Below are 17,921 nucleotides of genomic sequence, written 5' to 3' on the forward strand. Positions count from 1 at the left end.
CCACATGCACAATTACTATGAAGCTAATAAAAAAAAACTATTTCAGACTGTCCCCAAAGGCAACATGAGATTGGATAGCCATACAACTTTAGATTGATTAAAGGCTTAATCTTTTTTTGCTTACTTGACATTTTTGCATTATCTGCATGGCACACCTGTCACAGAAAAAGCCAAATTATGCAGTTTGTGTCAAAACGGCACATTAGGAGACTGCAACATAAGGACGCCAGATACAAAAGCGTTATTTCTTCCTCCCCCCCGCAAAAAAAAACAAATATGACAGTGATAAATGGGGTCAACACTGGAGCAACAAAAACTGGAGACTTCGTCACTTTTTACAAAATTCAACAGTTTGTCAATTTAGAGATTTTAAAGTTGAATCAAAATGCTAATCATCTGAATATTTAGTTTTACCTGAAACATTTAACTCTCAACTTTGATATCAAATACTGAAATGCCAAGTCTAAATGTCATTTAGGTGAATATTTTAGTCAGTTTTAACATTTAATTTATCTTCAGCATTACCATTTTTTTTTTTTGCACCTTTACACTACATCAACTTAGATTATAGATAAAAGGCTCAATTTAAATGCCTTAATAGTTAGTCACACCTGAAACAGTTACATTTCGCATTTAAACCAAAAGTTCTCATTTAGATGCTGAAATCCAAAATGCGCATTAACGAAGTTTCACCTGAAACATACAGATATTTGGATTTAACCATATAATACAGCTCTAATTGAAAAATGTAAATGGGCAAAAAGTGGCCCTTAGACTTTTTCTTTATAAAACAAAACAAAAACAAAACAAAAAAAAAAAGGTAAACTTGACAAAATGTTGCAGTCATCTTCATCGTGAGCCACTTTACAAACAACACCCCATACCAAACCACAGGTTGTCGTAGCCAGTGCTGTGCTCCCTAACTTATGGGGAAAACAAACAACAACCTGACAAACAAAGAAACAAGGAATAAATTGTCAACCATACAGCAAACTAAAAGAAACTAAAATAAGAAAAGCTGCACCAGCATGGACCGAAAACAAGGAAGTGTTCGCCAACAAAAACAAAGGGACCTCACCGGTCTACACCTACTTGTTGCCTTTTCCTGAGTCAGCTTGACGAGGAGAGAAGACAGACCGCCAGCTTCCTCGGCACTCCTTTATATCTTGGCCTCCACCAGAGTGCTAATTGCCCCCAGGTGCTGCAACAAGCAGGTAGGTCAAGGAGGGCGCTCCTTGTGGTGGCCACAGGAACTCCACTGTGTCACAGTGGAGTTTTTAAGCTTCCACAGTGGTTTGTTAGTATTATAATTGAAGTTTATTGACAATCAGAGTTGAAGAGAACTAAGTTTCTAGAGGGGAGAGAGAAACGAAGACAAAAGACAAATCACTAATTGTAAACAGGATGAGAGAAGTCAGTCATTACATTATCTACAACAATGAAACATTAAATATGAGTGTTGCATGGGGCTGTAGTGCTATACACCCTGTGAGGGAAGGACAGGACAAGATAGAACAGGACAAGGACAGGAGAAGAAGCATGCAGGACAAGGGTCGTGAACCCGGCTGTACAACTGAGGTGTGGTGGGATTGGCTATGTAAATTATAAAAGTCTATAGGACGAGAGTATGAGTGAGGGGATACACAAGCAATTCGCATATTCATGAGTTATTAAGTGAGTGGCCCCAGACCCAATGAAAGAGTCCCAGGGGTGTATGCCCATGGACACATGCAAGTGAATTGACACCGTTTTACATGCACAAAGACTGACAGAAGTGTCCTGTAATTGCTGTGCCCGCACCGCGGAGGCTGAGGACCCCACCCAATCAATCGAGGGGTGGAATCGGGACCAGGGGTTCACCCGAGAACATCCCGCCGGCCCCATCGAGGCGCCCAACAACTGGCCACCCGGTGGGGGCCGCAGGGACCCAATTGTCCGGCCTCAGGAGCCATGCCATGCAACTAAGTGGGAACGAACCTCCCCCCCGGTTACTATGTCATTGGCCCTACCCCATGTATCCGTGCATGAACATCAAGACAAATACTATATGAGAGTCCACACACACACCAGCGACCATTTCAATTATTAAGTGCCCAAAAACCAACAACGTGCATTGGGCCCTACAGAAACATTTTCTTTATTCACTTACATGACTGAAGGAAGATGGTTTCCTGACCAGACATGTAAGCACGAGATCTTAAGATTACAGCATGGCATGAATCCCCAAAGAAGCATGTTTTACAGGGACTTATGACCAGAGAAATAGGGCTCATGTGTCCCCTCCTGGAAGCCGTCACCTTATCGTGGTGGAGGGGTTTGTTTGTCCCAATGATCCTAGCAGCTAAATTGTCTGGGGCTTCACACCCATGGTAGGGTCACCCATGACAAACAGGTCCGAAGTGAGGGACCAGACAAAGCACAGCTCCAAAAACCCCGATGAAGAAAGAAACAAATTGTTCTAGGTTTCCCTTGCCCAGACGCAGGTCACCGGGGCCCCCCTCTGGAGCCAGGCCTCGAGCTGGGGCTCGAAGGCGAGCGCCTGGTGGCCAGGCCTGCACCCATGAGGCCCGGCTGGGCACAGCCCGAAAAGGTAACGTGGGTCCCCCTTCCCATGGGCTCACCACCTGTGGGAGGGGCCATAGGGGTCGGGTGCATTGCGAGCCGGGCGGTGGCCGAAGGCAGGGACCTTGGCGATCCGATACCCGGCGACAGAAGCTGGCTCTAGGGACGTGGAATGTCACCTCTTTGGCAGGGAAGGAGCCCGAGCTGGTGTATGAGGTTGAGAAGTTCTGACTAGATATAGTCGGACTCGCCTCCACCCATAGCTTGACTTCCTTCGGGTGGGGGGACGGGTCCAGACTGTTGTTTGTGCCTATGCACCAAACAGCAGTTCAGATTACCCACCTTTTTTCGAGTCCTTGGAGGGGGTGTTGGAGAGCGCTCCCGCAAGGGACTCCCACGTGGGCAGTGACAGTGAGACCTGGAAGGGCGTGATTGGGAGGAACGGCCCCCCGATCAGAACCCGAGCGGTGTTCTGTTGTTGGACTTCTGTGCTCATCACGGATTGTCCATAACGAACACCATGTTCAAGCAGAAGGGTGTCCACACGTGCACTTGGCACCAGGACATCCTAGGTTGCAATCCTATAAGTTAATGATTATTTGCGAAAAACAATCAAGTTTATCAGTTTGAACAGCTTGTCTTTGTAGTGTATTCAATTATATATAGGTTGAACATGATTTGCAAATTATTGTATTCTGTTTTTATTTATGTTTCACACAACGTCCAAACGTCATTGGAATTGGGGTTGTAGAAACTGCTACTTATATGGTTGTTTTCTCAAGTTGGAAGTGGGCTGATATGCACATTAAGGTGGACGCAAGACTACACTGTGTAACCCCTGTAAAAGGTACAGCTCTTGGGTTATTTTCCATTGTCTCCAAATTAGTAGATTTCATTTAAATGTCTGAATTCCTAATTAGTCAGTAACTGTTGTGGTTAAAATGGTCACTGGATGGCACTTTAGGAATGTGCTATGCAGCAAATACGTACTGTGAGTGTTGCATGTTGGGATTGAAATGATGTTAACCCGATGCTAGCGAGGCAACAATACAAAAGGGGGAGAAGTTTATAGTTTTGGGGGAAAATGTCGCTTTGTTTTTTATGTTAACGAGTCAATACACATCTAAAGTTGTTGTCAAAGTGTTCCAAGCCGCTCCGACCGGAGGATTGCTTTTGATTTTGTTTACACAATCGAGGACTCCAGTGACTGTACTTATAAGCAATGCTACGTTGCTCGTAATTGACATATTTAATGTACAGCTATGACTGCAAATTGTTTAAAAGGGTTCTTTGTCTCGCGGAACGCTGGACGACTGGTTAGAGCATCTGCCTCGCAGTTCTGAGGACCTGGGTTCAAACCCCGGCCCCGCCTGTATGGAGTTTGCATGTTCTCCCCATGCCTCCGGGGCACTCCGGTTTCCTACCATATCCCAAAAACATGCATGGTAGGATCATTGAAGACTCTAAATTGCCCTTAGGTGTGAATGTGAGTGCGGATGGTTGTTTGTTCGTATGTGCCCTGCGATTGGCTGGCGACCAGTTCAGGGTGTACCCCGCCTCCTGCCCGATGATAGCTGGGATAGGGTCCAGCACTCCCGCGACCCTTGTGAGGATAAGCGGCTCAGAAAATGGATGGATGGATGGTTCTTTGTCCTTAAATAAAAAAACAATTGGAGTAAGTGATAAATCTACAATCTGTGATAGTTGAAAATATTGAGTTTTGAGACTTTGATTACAATTTTCCCATATAAGGCCTAGAAGTATTTACTCTGCCATTTCAGCAACGGTTGTTTAATGGAGAGGTTAAAATATGCTTAATGTTGGCTAAGGCTGGTGATTTGTATACATTTTGTTTCTCGAACGTTCATGAAATTAATGTTTAAATTCATATTTCGGTAATAGGAAAAAAATCATATACTGTAAATGTTATGTGAATGAAAGAAACATTGAATAGAGAAAAGAGGTCAAAACTTGATTTATGAATACTGTCAAAAAATACAATGTCTGAATAGTTTATTACTTTTGTGTATCAGTATTTGAAGTTACATCTGAGTTAAGAGAAACAATATAATACTGGACAGTAACTGATGATGGATCAGTAAATGATGATTAAAAATTTATTTTAATTCTGCTATGGTAGATTGTTGTTTTTTTTTTTTTGAGTGCTGGATCTATATTCTGGAGACAGCGTTGATTCCGTCCAGGGTCTCTGTCTGATGCATGACAGGGTTGGAGGATTCAAAATCATCATCACCATTTTCCTGGAGATTTGTACTTGGACTAAGTTAAGCTATAAATGCGCAGTAAAAACATGCATACAACATATATACATTCTACCCGGGTAGCATTCACACATTACACACTGACAAATGAACGAACATCGAAATGCAACAGCGGTGAGTTGTGAAGGAACAATTTAGGGTGGTTTATATTACCGTAATTTCTTGTGTATAATGCGCACACATAATACCGACCCCCAAAGTTGACCTCAAAATTCTGGAAAACCCTTCTGTAAAATGCATTTTTACAATGCATGATTTTCCTTCTACCCATATGATCAAAACGAAGTATTATCTGTATTTTGTTAGTTTTTTTCCAAAGAATTATTCTGAAGTTAAACACGTTATTTGAACACGTAATCCTTTTTTTTTATTATTTACTTGCTCTTATTTTGAAATTCACAGCCCAACTTTTTAGTAATTTAGAAAACACAGTTCTCATGTTTGATTACCCAGGCATAATTTGTAAGATTGGTACAATTCTTGAAACACAGGCGAAACACATTTTATTTTAATGGTTTTCAAATTAAACAGTCAAGCATTTCAGAAAAGCATTATTCAACAAAACGATAAAGAAATTAATGGTTGTTGTTCAATCATTTAAAAAAAAAAATCATTTCACAAATTCTGCTAGGGTATGAAAACTTATGAGCACTACCGTACATATATGCAGTCAAACGTACCCGTCATATTGGAATGAAAGTGTAGTCTGCACCTGTTTCATAACTAGATGGCTGCATACATTTATAAATGTTTTTTTCCCCATTTGCCCATATACCTACGGATAATGCGCACTATTGACTTTTTTTGGGTGGGGGGGGAATGCACATTATATGAGAAAAAAACAGTAGTTAGAATTGGGATTGTTTTTTTGTTGAAAAAAAAATACATTTCTGTGTCCACCTTATTACGAACCCATCCCTCGCTCCTTGAGTTGAACCTGATTACACACCCGTGTTACAACTGCATCATAAGGCTCTTTTCCAGTTTGTAAACTCTTGCACAGCAGTTTCCTGACCCTGCCCAAATAAGTAACTTTGATCGGCCTCCAAAGGCTTTATGTGCAGTCGTGTGACTGCCTTGTGTTATCAGATTGGTGAACTCAACACGTCCACCAATGTCCTATGCAGAAGTTTAAGTCTAAAAATAAATGCTGCACGCAATACAAGTAGCGCGCGGCCTGTCGACCATTGTCATGAGTAAATGATTCTTCGCACCATAAATACTCAGTCAAATGTATGGTACATTTACACTACTTTGACAAACACATCCACCCATTTACTGTACCGCTTTAACCTCACTTGGGTCACGGGCGTGCTGGAGCCTATTCCAGCTATCTTCGGGAGAGAGGTGGGGTACACCCTGAACTGGTCGCCAGCCAATTGCAGGGGACATCGAAACAAACATTTGCACACACATTCACACCCAAGGGCAATTTAGTCTTCCATCAACCTACCATGCAAGTTTTTTTTTTCTTTTGTGACATGGGAGGAAACCCGAGAAACCCAGAGAAAACTTACGCAGGCACAAGGAGACAATACAAACTCCACACAGTCGGGGCGGGATTTTAACCCGGTCCTCAGAACTGTGAGGCAGATGTGCTAACCAGTCAACCACCGTGCCACGTCCATCCATCCAAAATGTTACCGAGTAAATGTAATGCATTACTACCCACCTTTGCAAAAACCTAAAGCTGAATATCTTATCCAGCATGTTGACTACAACACTAATGTACTTTTTGGTAATGATTCAGAGCAAGATTTTGTAAGGCATTGAAAAGGCTTTATTTGATAAATGAGGTGCGTGTTAGAAAAACAGTTTGCGAAATAGGTCTTGAATATTTGCATAGGGATAAGTATTGATTTGTAAGTGGCGATTGAGCATGTTGAGATCAGAGAGACAATACAATGTAGCATCAGTATGCATCATGGAAAAGATGTTGAGCCATCTAGTTTGTCTGCTGACAGGTGTGGGACATGCACAATTTCTCCAGATCTGTGTGAAAGAGCAAAAGGGGGAAAAAAGCATTTTCACTATGTGACCATTTCTGTTATAACAGACTAATTCCATATTTCCAGGGCAGTTTGAGTCCTAAAGCATCCCAAACCTGGAATGTCATCGCTGCACTGCCTCAGTGAGGTCATGGCATCCATGTAATCTGGTCCTAAGAAGCTCTTATAGTTGGATCCGCTTGGCACCTCCTGGAGACATTTGGTGGAGTCTTTGAAGAGGAGGTTCTTCTCATGATCAGACTTAAACATTTTGAAACCGGGGTCGCTGCTGCTTCTTCCGAACCTGGCCTAGGAATTAAAGTTTGGAGAATGTGACATTAAGTTGACCTGTAAAGAATGCATTTTTGGGTCATGCCCAAATTTCACCCAATGTTGCCAACTTTTGAGTGCAAGAATAATTAGGATGCATTTCCCGACCTGCTGTTCCTGGAGAATACTGACAACTTTGTTGCAGGTCTCGGGACGGGTCACCACAGCATGTGCCGGGGTGGCCGCCAGGTGGCAAGACTCAAAGTCTGTAATGGGTACCGGACCCTTGGAGGGGCAAATGAGCTCATAGTCACTGCTCAAGACAGCTGCAGCCCACGCTGGACCCTTACCTGCAATGGCGCACAAATATGATCGGTTTTGGTACTGGCGGGTGTGTGTGGTGTCTAAGGTTGTTACCGTCACTGTTTTCCTCAACAATTGTGTGTTTAATGAAGGCCACGTCACCAGCACCCTCAACAAGACATCTGAAAAGGAAAAAAAGATCAAGCTTCCATCCTTGAATGCAGCCATTTCCAAACTAAGCTAAGACAGTGGAACCCCAATAAATCGGACCATTGGACTGAACAGTGTCCAAAAATAGTCTCCATTTGTCACTTAAACTGCCATTGACAAAGTCTGTTAGTTCCAGAATTGGCTGTTGCGGCGCAATGCAGTCAGAGAATGAGCGACTCATTTATGGTCAGAGCCAATTCCCAAAGGAATGCCTCCAAGCAACCATGTTGAATGTGGGGCATTGGCTTGACAGCCATGTCATGATGGTGAAATCTGTTGTGTATAAACTCACAGCAGAGCGTGCGCAGCATGGCTGTGGCGCTCACTCTGAAGAGTACAAAAGTCTCTGCAATAAGTCATTTTTTGTCAAGCGGTTTGCCTTTGGCAACAGATTTGGAACTCTGAGGCACACCAATTCCTCACAGCTCATTAAAGAGACTCCTATGATGAGTACTGTACATCAACGTCACCATGACCAAGCACGCCAAGTTTGGATAAAATGTGGCAGTTTTGAACATTTACCATAACTGCTGTACTGGGCGCTATGGCCACGAAAAACTGTACTACACAGTAATATGGGTGCATATGGCCTGGGGGAGGGGATAATCAAAACAAAAATGAATGGGCAACAGTTACATCGTAGGACCCACCCCCTCTTAGTCTGTTCTAACGAGGTTCCACTTTGTCTGCTTAAGTTCATTTCATTCTGTAGATGGGTGGGAGTGCTGTCTAACTTTTATTTTTTTTAAAAAACAAAAATAAAAAACAAAAAAACAAAAAAAAGCGCTACTGCAGCTTGGTCTTAGTTGAATCTGTGATTGAATCATGTTCAGTCAGCTGGGATAGACTCCAGACATTCTAGCTTAAGTAAACTGCTGTTTTCTGAATGCTCTTCATAGTTTCATGAAGAATTTTACCTAAAGGCCCCAGCATAGCCATAGTACTTTTCCTCTGAACTGGGTTGGCACTTGAATTTGTCATCCACAGGTTTCCCATTGCCTGCGCACTGAGAGCAGAACGGCGAGCCGGCCGGAGCTCCAGGGGCGCAGCCGCTACTGAAGAACTTGCCTGAAGAAATGGCACAGGGCATGATGTACTTTTGGCAACTTTTTTTTTATAGATTTAGTGTGCAATAAAGTAAATTTGTCCGGGACATTGATACATCGTCACTGGAACTGAAAGTGTAATGCAGTTTTCCCTAGTATGAAGACTACACACCAGTTGTAGTGAGAGTGCCTGGTGTCCCCATCAAACAAACTCTGACCCTGTACCTGGAAAGAACTGGCACATTCCCTGCATCAATGCACCCAAAGACTGGTTTCAAAAAGTCAGACTGACCTCACTGCAGCCAAGCCCCTGGCTCCAGTTTTAGACAATTTTCCCAGAGTCTCACTTGTTAAGCAAGTACATTGCTATACCCAGTATAGTCCGAAGCAAAAAAGGCTATTTTAAGATACAACCAAACTAGTGTTTTGCTCCAAGGGAGACAATTTTTCAGTTTCACGACACCAATCCAAAGCAAGCCCTGTGCGCTGCCAAAAACCTCAGTCTGCAATTCAACGTAGAGCAATTCATGAGTTTGTTTGGGATTAAGGGAGTAATCGCAAATTTGAATATTATACCAACCCCTCCATTGATTATCCTGTGGGTGCATTACGCCGATTTGTCATATGAGGTGTCCCAATCAAAAGAAAATGTACCTTTGGGTGTTACTGATTAGACAGTTGACAAAAAGTTTGGAAATACAGCATTCAAAATTTTGCAAAACATTTACTTCTAGCATCAATATGGTTACACTTGAGTCCACAAAACTTTACCCCAACAATTGCAAGTTAGAATTTATACAGTCATTTCAAATATGGGTCTACTTACTGAACTCGCAGCTGCCGGTCTCCTTGTGGATTTTACCCATGGGAATGTTCCAGCCGGCGTTTCTGCCAAAGCCTGTGTGGCAGGACCGCTTCCCCCTCAGGTTGGCCCAGGTCACCCCGGAACCCTTCTTGACCACGGCGACTGCGTAGTAGGATGATGACGAGGCTAAACACACAAAAAAAATTTGATTTTGAATTGTTTTCTTCACCAAGAAACCCTCAGAAAATAACTTTACGAAAATCATGCATGTTTGTCATTGAACCAGTCATTCATTGTATTGTCCAAGGGTGTGAATGCTTGTGAATATTGTATGTGCCCGCTGACTGGCAACCAATCCCAGCTGTACCCGCCCGCTGACTGCCAACCAATCCCAGCTGTACCCGCTTCGCTCACCCAGTCAGCTCGGAAAGAGCCCACCTGAGACCCTAATGAGGACCAAGCTGTATAGAAAAATACATTGCTTACCTCCAGATATGCTGCACCTGGCTGTGGGGACAAGAGGTACAGATGTAACTCATTGAGAAACAATTGGGGTGGGTGAGAGGAATAATATTGAATATTCTCTTCCTGTACCTTCATTGTACTGCTCCACCATGGCTGGAACCAGACCGCACTGTCCGGCAGTGTACACCTCTCCCCCATCCACTGCCACTGCATCTGCCTCTTTACTCTAAAGTAAATGAAAGATCTGCTTCAAACCCAAAAGGCGGACTTCCTTTTCATTTCCAGGCATAGGTCTTTGCCTTTCATGCATCCTGTTATAATCAACATGTCCACCCAGTTTTGTATGGATGACACTGGTGATATTTTATCTTTCCATGGGTGTTACTTGGTGAAATTGCTGCCTTCCTGATCCATTCCAGGTATGGTTCGTTAAACTGTGCATTCCGTGACTAAAGATGCCTATCCAATATGGGGTTGATTGGTGAAAAACGTTTTTCACCAATCACCTGTTTTTCTAATTTTCCAAACTTTCCAGGGGGTTCTATAGAGTGACTTGTGGGTTATAATGCGGACCCTTAAATTGCATAAATTTTCAGAATACATTTGTCATTTTACCATGATCATCTTAAGGCACTCTTCCACACTGGGGGCAGTCTGACACAGAATTTTGTTTTCGCCATCCACCATGCCATTGACACTCCATGTGTCACATTTCCGTGTCTCGCTGTGGCCCACGGAACACCACGTGATGCTGCTGGATCCAGCTGCAGTGATCTCTGGGGGGGGAGGAGAAAAAACAAAAAAGACCCAAAAGTGTTCAAGTGTTCAGCTGAGTTAGTTTGAGTTTGTCGTTACCTTTGTTCAGAGAGCGAACGGTGCTCATGTAGTCGGCACCCAAATACAAAAAGGAGTTTGTGTTGGGAGGCAGCTGGACCAGTTTCTGTGTGGAGTCTTTGAACATCAGGTTCTTGGCGGGTGCGTACGCAGCAGAGGAGAACAGGTTGAAGCCCTGTTTTGATAAAGAAACATGCACAAAAAACACATTTCTCAAATCAAGTGTGCATCTTACACAATTTAAGCCCCTCCAAGGCGGGGGGGGGGGAAAAAATAAATAAAAATAATAAAAAATTACACATGAACACATTTCTCAAATCAAGTGTGCATCTTACCTGCACTGTGGTGACACTTCGCCAGATCAAGTCTGCCAGCTCTGGGTCTTGGCGGGTGACCACAGCATGGGCGGGTACCCTGGCCAGGTGGCATTCTTTGTAGTTGTCAATTGGTGCTCTGGTGTTGTCCACACACAACAGCTCATAGTTGGCCTTCTCGCTGTCTGCAAATAAATTACATTTGTCCAAATTGACAACTGTTGAGATTTATAGTAATCTTCAAAAACATGAACTATCGCAAAAAATTACAGCTGGAGGAGGGGCCCTCACAACCACCCTCCAAATGATAGTAACAGACATCCACATGGAAAAAAAAAAATAATCCAATTCATCGTCACCCATCTGTATAGCATACCCACTTCTGATTTTGGCTCATTTGGGAGAATGAGGATTCTTTAATATATTTTTCATAACCTGAAAGAATTTGGTGGATACCAATCATGACTGAACCATGAAGCAGCCTCAAGGACCCATGCTTGAAATTGAACAGGAACGCCGGGTTGCCAATATCTTTAGACATGACTAAGCAATATAATTGAATCCAAGGGAGTACCTTGAAGGAACTCACCTGGTACAGTCAGATGCTTGACAAACGCCACATCTCCAGCATCTTCTACGAGACACCTAGTGACAGACGGTTGAGCTTGTTAAATAGTGAGCTGAATGCAAAGAGTGACCCACAATGGGTAAAAACGTCAGAAAATTGTTTCATCCCTCCCACACACCAATAGATTTAAACAAAACTGTTTCAAGTATTTAGTGCCCGTTGACACTGTCCAAGCTGCAAAGCATGCTTGCTTTAAGCTGCGTCTTGGCAGTTGACTGCTCTAAACTGGTTCAAGTATATCAAGGAACAGAGCTTGTTGAAACTGGCAACTGTCTCAGAACAACCTGTGGGGTTTCCGCAGGGTTCAGTTCTGACCTCAATTAATATCCAAGAGGTGGCTCTTTGTTTCAAAAAGGTTGGTGACCCCTTTTCTCCATCTTGGAGAACCTTGGAGTAACCTCCTGCTGGTGACCAGTCAGGACTAAATACAGTGAGGCTTTTTCAGTTTCTTTGCTGTTCTTTCAGTAGAGCTCTGGTACATTTTTTGCCTGCTGTGGAACGAGCTCAATTATATTTGGACTGGCCTGCATACTGCCGAAACCCATTAAAACTGCTTAAAAATATGCGATACAGCGGGGTACCCACTGCACTTACTGGAATGCACCACCATAGTCGTAGTAGGGTTCATTGTGAGACCGTGAGCAGTCTCCCTTGCAGCCTTTGCACAGTTTGGAACCCTTTTCTGCTCCGGGGGCACAGCTCTGAGAGAAGAAGCTACCCACCACTGCAAATAAATAAAAGGTTAAAAATAGCTCAACTTCGGTCTATAACTTTAACACGAGACATCACTCACCAGCTTCAATAGTTTGGTCCTCAATGCCTCCCCACTTCAACACACCCAACTTGATCAGAGTTCCAATCGGGATGTTCCAGCCAGCAGATTTTCCCAAACCAGTGTGGCAAGATCTCTTCCCCGCCAGGTCCCGGATACCAAAGTCTGTTCCCTTCTTAACCACGGCGACGGCGTAATAACAGCTATCAGATGCTGAGCACATTGCATAATCAAAAAAAAGTTAAAATGTTGCTGTGCAACCATTTCTCCAGAAAAATTAATGTGGTCAATACCTGTTGATAGAAAATGAATTTGGGTATACAGTGATCAGTCTTTTGTGTCAGATTCCTCCTGATCAAAGTCTTCAAAGGTCTGATTGTAAGGTGTCTAAAAGATTGAATGATTAACCTGTGGCGTGGGTGCATTGATGAATTTTACTCCCTGATGTGCTCAGAAAACAGTCGGGGCTGACAATCGGGCCAAATTCGAGCATTTGTCTCACTTGCAAACAGCCAGCAAAGGCCTGATTATTGAGTGACTAAACTATTATTCAGAACAATCATCTTGTGATGCAGGACGTGTTGGAATTATTTTTTTCCCCTCCCATTCAGGAAATGGTCGGATCATCAATCAAATGTTAAACAAGGTAATCATTGCCAATCAGCCTAAATTTTAGCATTGTTTTCAACTTGAGACCTCATTGCCCTGAGCAATTATTCCACGGTGTGGGATTGTTTTGAGCGATTTCTCTTCCCAGGTCAGCCTTTGTATTCCAACATCTGATTTGGGGAGGAGACATTTGTCAGCAGTGATAAATGGTTGTATGTTGTATCAACAAGGGCGTCAAGACACCATTTATCAGTTATGCAAAATTGCCAGAATTCTTCGATTTAAGGTCCTATGCAAACAAAAGCAATTTCGAGTGTTTTAAGCCGAACATGGGTCAAAATGAGGGACACCGAGATCTATTCGGTCTGCGATTGAATGCAAAAGGTTTGAAAAACGACCGGATCAGACCATGTGTTTGTGATGTAGCTAGTTAATTATTAAATTGTCTGCCCACTGAACTGAATTTCTGGATTCCATGTGAGCAGGTCTCAGCCCCCAAAACGGTCTAAAGTCTACATGTTTGAAATAACTACAATGTAACTGGATGAAATAGCGACGCTTGCAGTCAGTCAAAATGTCAATGCATGGCCACCACAAACCACTGTAATAGCCGCATGAAATATAAGAGCAAAGCCATTTTCAATATTTAAATTAACAGTAGTAGCCGTAACAGCTGAATTCTATCAAATCCATCTCACAATTCTGAGGCAATACCAACTAGAATAGCTTGAAAAAGGGCCTCACCAACCCAAATTCTTACAAACAAATGGGACAAAAAAAAAAATAATTGCTGGCATGGGACCATTAATGGATTGTTGGCATTGTTTAGGGTGACTTACTGGTACCATAGTCTTCTGCAATTATGGGATGGAGTTTGAAGTTTTCCAGTCCTGCAATGTAGACGTCTCCTCCATCCAACGTGATGGCGTCGGCTGTTCCTGCCTGTTCGGAGGACAATGAAAAGTCATCTTATTAGCAACTTCTCAGAGCCAGTGTTGCCAACTTGGAATCTTTCACAGCCCTCTAACAACTATTTTTTTAAAGAAAGCTCGCAAACAATCTTAACTTTTGGCATGCACTCTTACCTTCCCAAACGGCAAAAATGCCTAATGTAGGCAAGAGTTGTGACTTTTCTCCAATGCATCAGCAAGCCAAAGAAAACTCATTTTAGAATACAAGATCTTACTTTAAGAATCTTAATTCAAACTATTCCATTGGTAGACTAACTTGAGAACAAAATCTTGTTTTAAGAAATATCTGCCAATGGAACTCATGAATTGACTTGATAAGATTGTTAAAACAATCTTACCTTGGTCTTGCTGAAAATGTTTAAAAAAGTACAGTACATTCATGACAATAAAAGATGATTCTTCTTCACGAGATAAGATTTTGCATTTTTTTTTGCAGTGCCCTGTTGCCAATTTAGCAACTTTAGCCAATTTCCCAGCTCTCTCACAACCAGTTCTCAAAAGCAACTGGTGACAAATCTAGCAACTTTTGGTGGGTACAACCATTTTCAAAAAAGGTGACTAGCAGCCACTGTAGTTACTTCTGACTGGGCAAGATATTGCATACCCTGAACTGGTCAGCCAATCACAGGGCACTATTTAATTCACCTAACATGTTGGAATGTGGTAAGCCGGAGCACACAGACAAAAACCATGCAAGCACAGAGAACATGCACCATTCAAACCCAGAACCTTGGAAGGAGAGGCAGCCGTGTCAACCATTCAATACCATGCTGTCACTAAGAAATCCCATTTGAAAACAATCATTTTGATGCTGACTTGAATGGCTTCGATGCATCCTTTGGAGTCTCCTTTCTGCACGCAGGAGAACACGGGCGCCTTGGTGGCCAAGTCCGAGCACTTTTGTTGCTCCTTGTCCGACTTGACGCACCACCTGACATGCTCGGTGGGGGCCGACAACACAGCAGCTACTGCAACAAGGCGGGGGTGGGGGTGTTGAGCAGATAGAGTATGACAAAGTGTTCATTGAATTTTTGTGTAAAAAATTCACGTCATATCATTGTCTTGGTAGATCAACTCGTAACACGTTTCCACTACTTAACGTTTCTGCACACTAGTAGGACATCTGCAAGCTACAAATACAAGTTATCCACAAGATCAGTCTCAAAATGGTAGAAGCACTCCCTTGACTGGTACATGACAATTAAGTTCCAATTGCAAAATATTAGCAGCATTTGAGTACAGTTTAATTTACCTCAAGTACAATTTTACTTCCTACATTGAAGCACAGCGTGAGAGCCAAGTATTTTTTGCTCAGTTTGACAAGCGCTGTGCTTGGTGCTTACGAACAATGAACTGCAATAGTTGACAACTGTTACGAGTACTACTAGTGTATACATTTTTAAAATTGCATGTGACTAGTACCATTAGTGCACTTTTTCCTCACTAGTAACAGGTAGTTCTACTAGTATGAAGAAATGTCATACAGTGGAAATTTGTTTACTTGCATGAGTTATTCTAACAGTAGGCCCTCATCCTATTACTCGCAAGGCTGAAGAGCCTACTACTACATGGATAAAGGCTGGCGAATAAATGTTGTCCATGTGTCATCGATTTAGTTTACCCAAGTAGCTAAGCAGCAGTAGCGCCGAAAGGACATGCTTCATGGTGGACGGTCTCCGGGTCAGCAGAGTTTCCCAACTGGGTGCACCTTTGTGTGGAAGCAGACTTAAACACACACACAATTTTTAACATATCCTTTGGTCAGCTGATTTTTCCTGCTTGCACAATATGAAGCTAATCAAAACTTATGATTTCAAACTGTCCCCAAAGGAAACATGAAATTTGATAGCCATTCAATTTGATAGATTATAAAGGCTCTCTTTTTTTTGGTAGGGGGTTTACAGCCCCGTTTAATTGACATTTTTGAATTACCTACATTGCACACATCTGTCGCAAAAAACACAGAAAAAGCCAAATTATGCAGTGTGTGTAAAAATGGCACATTAGGAGACTGCAACACAAGGACCCCAGATACAAAAAGGGGCGAGACCAGCAACACAAGCTTTATTTTCTTCTGCACCCCCCACCAAAAAATGCAAAGAAAAACTAACAAATGGAGTCAACACTCGACCAACAAAAACTGTTGACTTAAAGGTCACTTTTTACAAATTCACGACAGTTTGTCAATTTAGAGTTTTAAAGTTCAATCCAAATGCTAATGAGCTGAATATTTACATTTAACTTAAGCATTTTACAACACTAACCCTCAACTTCGATAAATACTTAAATGCAAAGTCTAAATGCCATTTAGGTGAATATTTTAGTTTTAGCATTTAATATAGTCAGCATGAGCATTTCTTTCCCCTTTACACTAAATCAACTTAGATTATAGATCAATGCTACATCTAAATGCCTTAATATTTAGCCTCACCCTAAATGGTTACATTTAGCATTTAAACAAATGTCTCAATTTAGATGTTGAATACTAAAAATCAAAACCTGCATTCACGAATAGTTTCACCTGAAACATGTAGATATTTGGATTTAACCATAGAATACAGCTCTGATTGAAAAATTTAAATATGCAAAATGTGGCTCTCAAACCTTGAAAGGTAAACCCGACAAAATGTTGTGATCATTTTCATCGCGAGCCACTTTATAAACAACACCCCATACCAAACCACAGGTCGTCGTATTCACTGCTGCCCACCCTAACCGACTGGGGGTAGAGAGGAAGAAAAAAAGAGAAGAAAGAAAAAGAAAAAAAACACACACAACAACCTAACACAAATAAGGAAAAAAATTGGCCCCCATGCAGCAAACTAAAAGAAGAAGAACCACACCAGCATGGCCCAAAAACAAGCAAGCATTAGCCAACGAAAGCAAAAGGACATCACCAGTCACCACATACTTGTTGCCTTTTTCTGAGTGTCAGCTTGACGAGGAGAGAAGAGATACCGCCATCTTCTGCGGCACTCCTTTATATCTTGGCCTCCACCTAAGTGCTAATTGCCCTCAGGTGCTGCAACAAGCAGGTAGGTCAAGGAGGGCGCTCCTAGTGGTGGCCACAGGAACTGAGGAAGCGCCGTCGCGGCTGCATGCAACAGGGAGCTCAACATCATCAATGTTTGGATTCCCGGATTTTAACAGGCCCAAAACTCAAGCTGACATCTCCTAAATATGTTCAACAACAGTACATTTTCTGGGTGGATTCATTTATTGGTATTGATTGACGGTTGAAGTGGAATTTGTACACATAAAATAAAATGTTTAGGAAAAAAAGCAACTTATCAAGTCCTACCCTTTATATCTAAATAGCTTTTAACTGATATCTTATTAATAAAATAATTAATTACTTATCAATAAGTTATTCGTATGGAGTATAATATACACTCTTGTGAAATTATAGCCAAACAATGGCCCCATATGTACAGGCCATTATATATGTTTACAAAATATTCATAGCTACTACGCCAATATATATATATATATATATATATATATATATATATAAATATATATATATATATATATATGACGAGGAGAGAAGAGATGCCACCATCTTCTGCGGCACTATATATATCTATATATATATATCTATATATATAAAACGTTTTTTGCCACATTTCTTGCTTCAATGGGGGCATTATAAAACAGACATACGGATATCCATAAAACGGTTAAAACGCCTCAGTAAGATGCAGAAATATTAGTAATTTTTCACAGAGGATAAAGAATATGTCTGTATTGTTATATTATCTGTTTACATGTGTAGCTCAACCTTTTGTGTGAAAATATCCGTTGTTTAAATGATTATAACACGGCGACACCAATGCATGATCTTATATTACTTAAATCTACG

General features: G+C 42.0%; 1 protein-coding gene and 1 pseudogene across 4 annotated transcripts; one reads left to right on the top strand and one right to left on the bottom strand.

The window, feature by feature from the left end:
- Positions 1-17,921, top strand: part of LOC133488689 (serotransferrin-like) — an 83,198-nt pseudogene that overhangs the window by 11,815 nt on the left and 53,462 nt on the right.
- On the bottom strand, positions 6,602-17,079 carry LOC133488686 (serotransferrin-like). 4 transcript variants are annotated; one of them, XM_061796875.1, is made up of 18 exons: positions 16,971-17,079; positions 15,681-15,784; positions 14,876-15,024; positions 13,928-14,030; positions 12,501-12,692; positions 12,302-12,431; positions 11,669-11,724; positions 11,101-11,264; positions 10,787-10,940; positions 10,547-10,707; positions 10,061-10,157; positions 9,953-9,973; positions 9,488-9,652; positions 8,533-8,683; positions 7,520-7,587; positions 7,271-7,452; positions 6,949-7,141; positions 6,602-6,836 (listed from the first exon to the last, which is right to left on the bottom strand). In XM_061796875.1, the coding sequence occupies exons 2-18, from the start codon at positions 15,721-15,723 to the stop codon at positions 6,790-6,792; spliced, it is 2,076 nt and encodes a 691-aa protein (XP_061652859.1). In that variant the 5' UTR covers positions 15,724-15,784; positions 16,971-17,079; the 3' UTR covers positions 6,602-6,789. The 4 variants fall into 4 exon arrangements, with proteins under 4 accessions (XP_061652859.1, XP_061652857.1, XP_061652860.1 ...); XM_061796873.1 differs by having other exon boundaries at positions 14,876-15,027; XM_061796876.1 differs by having other exon boundaries at positions 15,681-15,767; positions 16,971-17,059.

This window comes from Phyllopteryx taeniolatus, chromosome 14 (assembly GCF_024500385.1).
Source record: "Phyllopteryx taeniolatus isolate TA_2022b chromosome 14, UOR_Ptae_1.2, whole genome shotgun sequence".
Taxonomy (NCBI): domain Eukaryota; kingdom Metazoa; phylum Chordata; class Actinopteri; order Syngnathiformes; family Syngnathidae; genus Phyllopteryx; species Phyllopteryx taeniolatus.

What these genes read in the sequence shown, in the direction of transcription:
- LOC133488686 (XM_061796873.1), bottom strand. Translation starts at nt 15,723, where the DNA reads ATGAAGCATGTCCTTTCGGCGCTACTGCTGCTTAGCTACTTGG. An exon ending in CGTTCGCTCTCTGAACAAAG is followed by an intron (nt 10,708 to 10,786) that starts GTAACGACAAAC and finishes CTCCCCCCCCAG; the next exon opens with AGATCACTGCAGCTGGATCC. An exon ending in GTATTCTCCAGGAACAGCAG is followed by an intron (nt 7,142 to 7,270) that starts GTCGGGAAATGC and finishes TTTAATTCCTAG; the next exon opens with GCCAGGTTCGGAAGAAGCAG.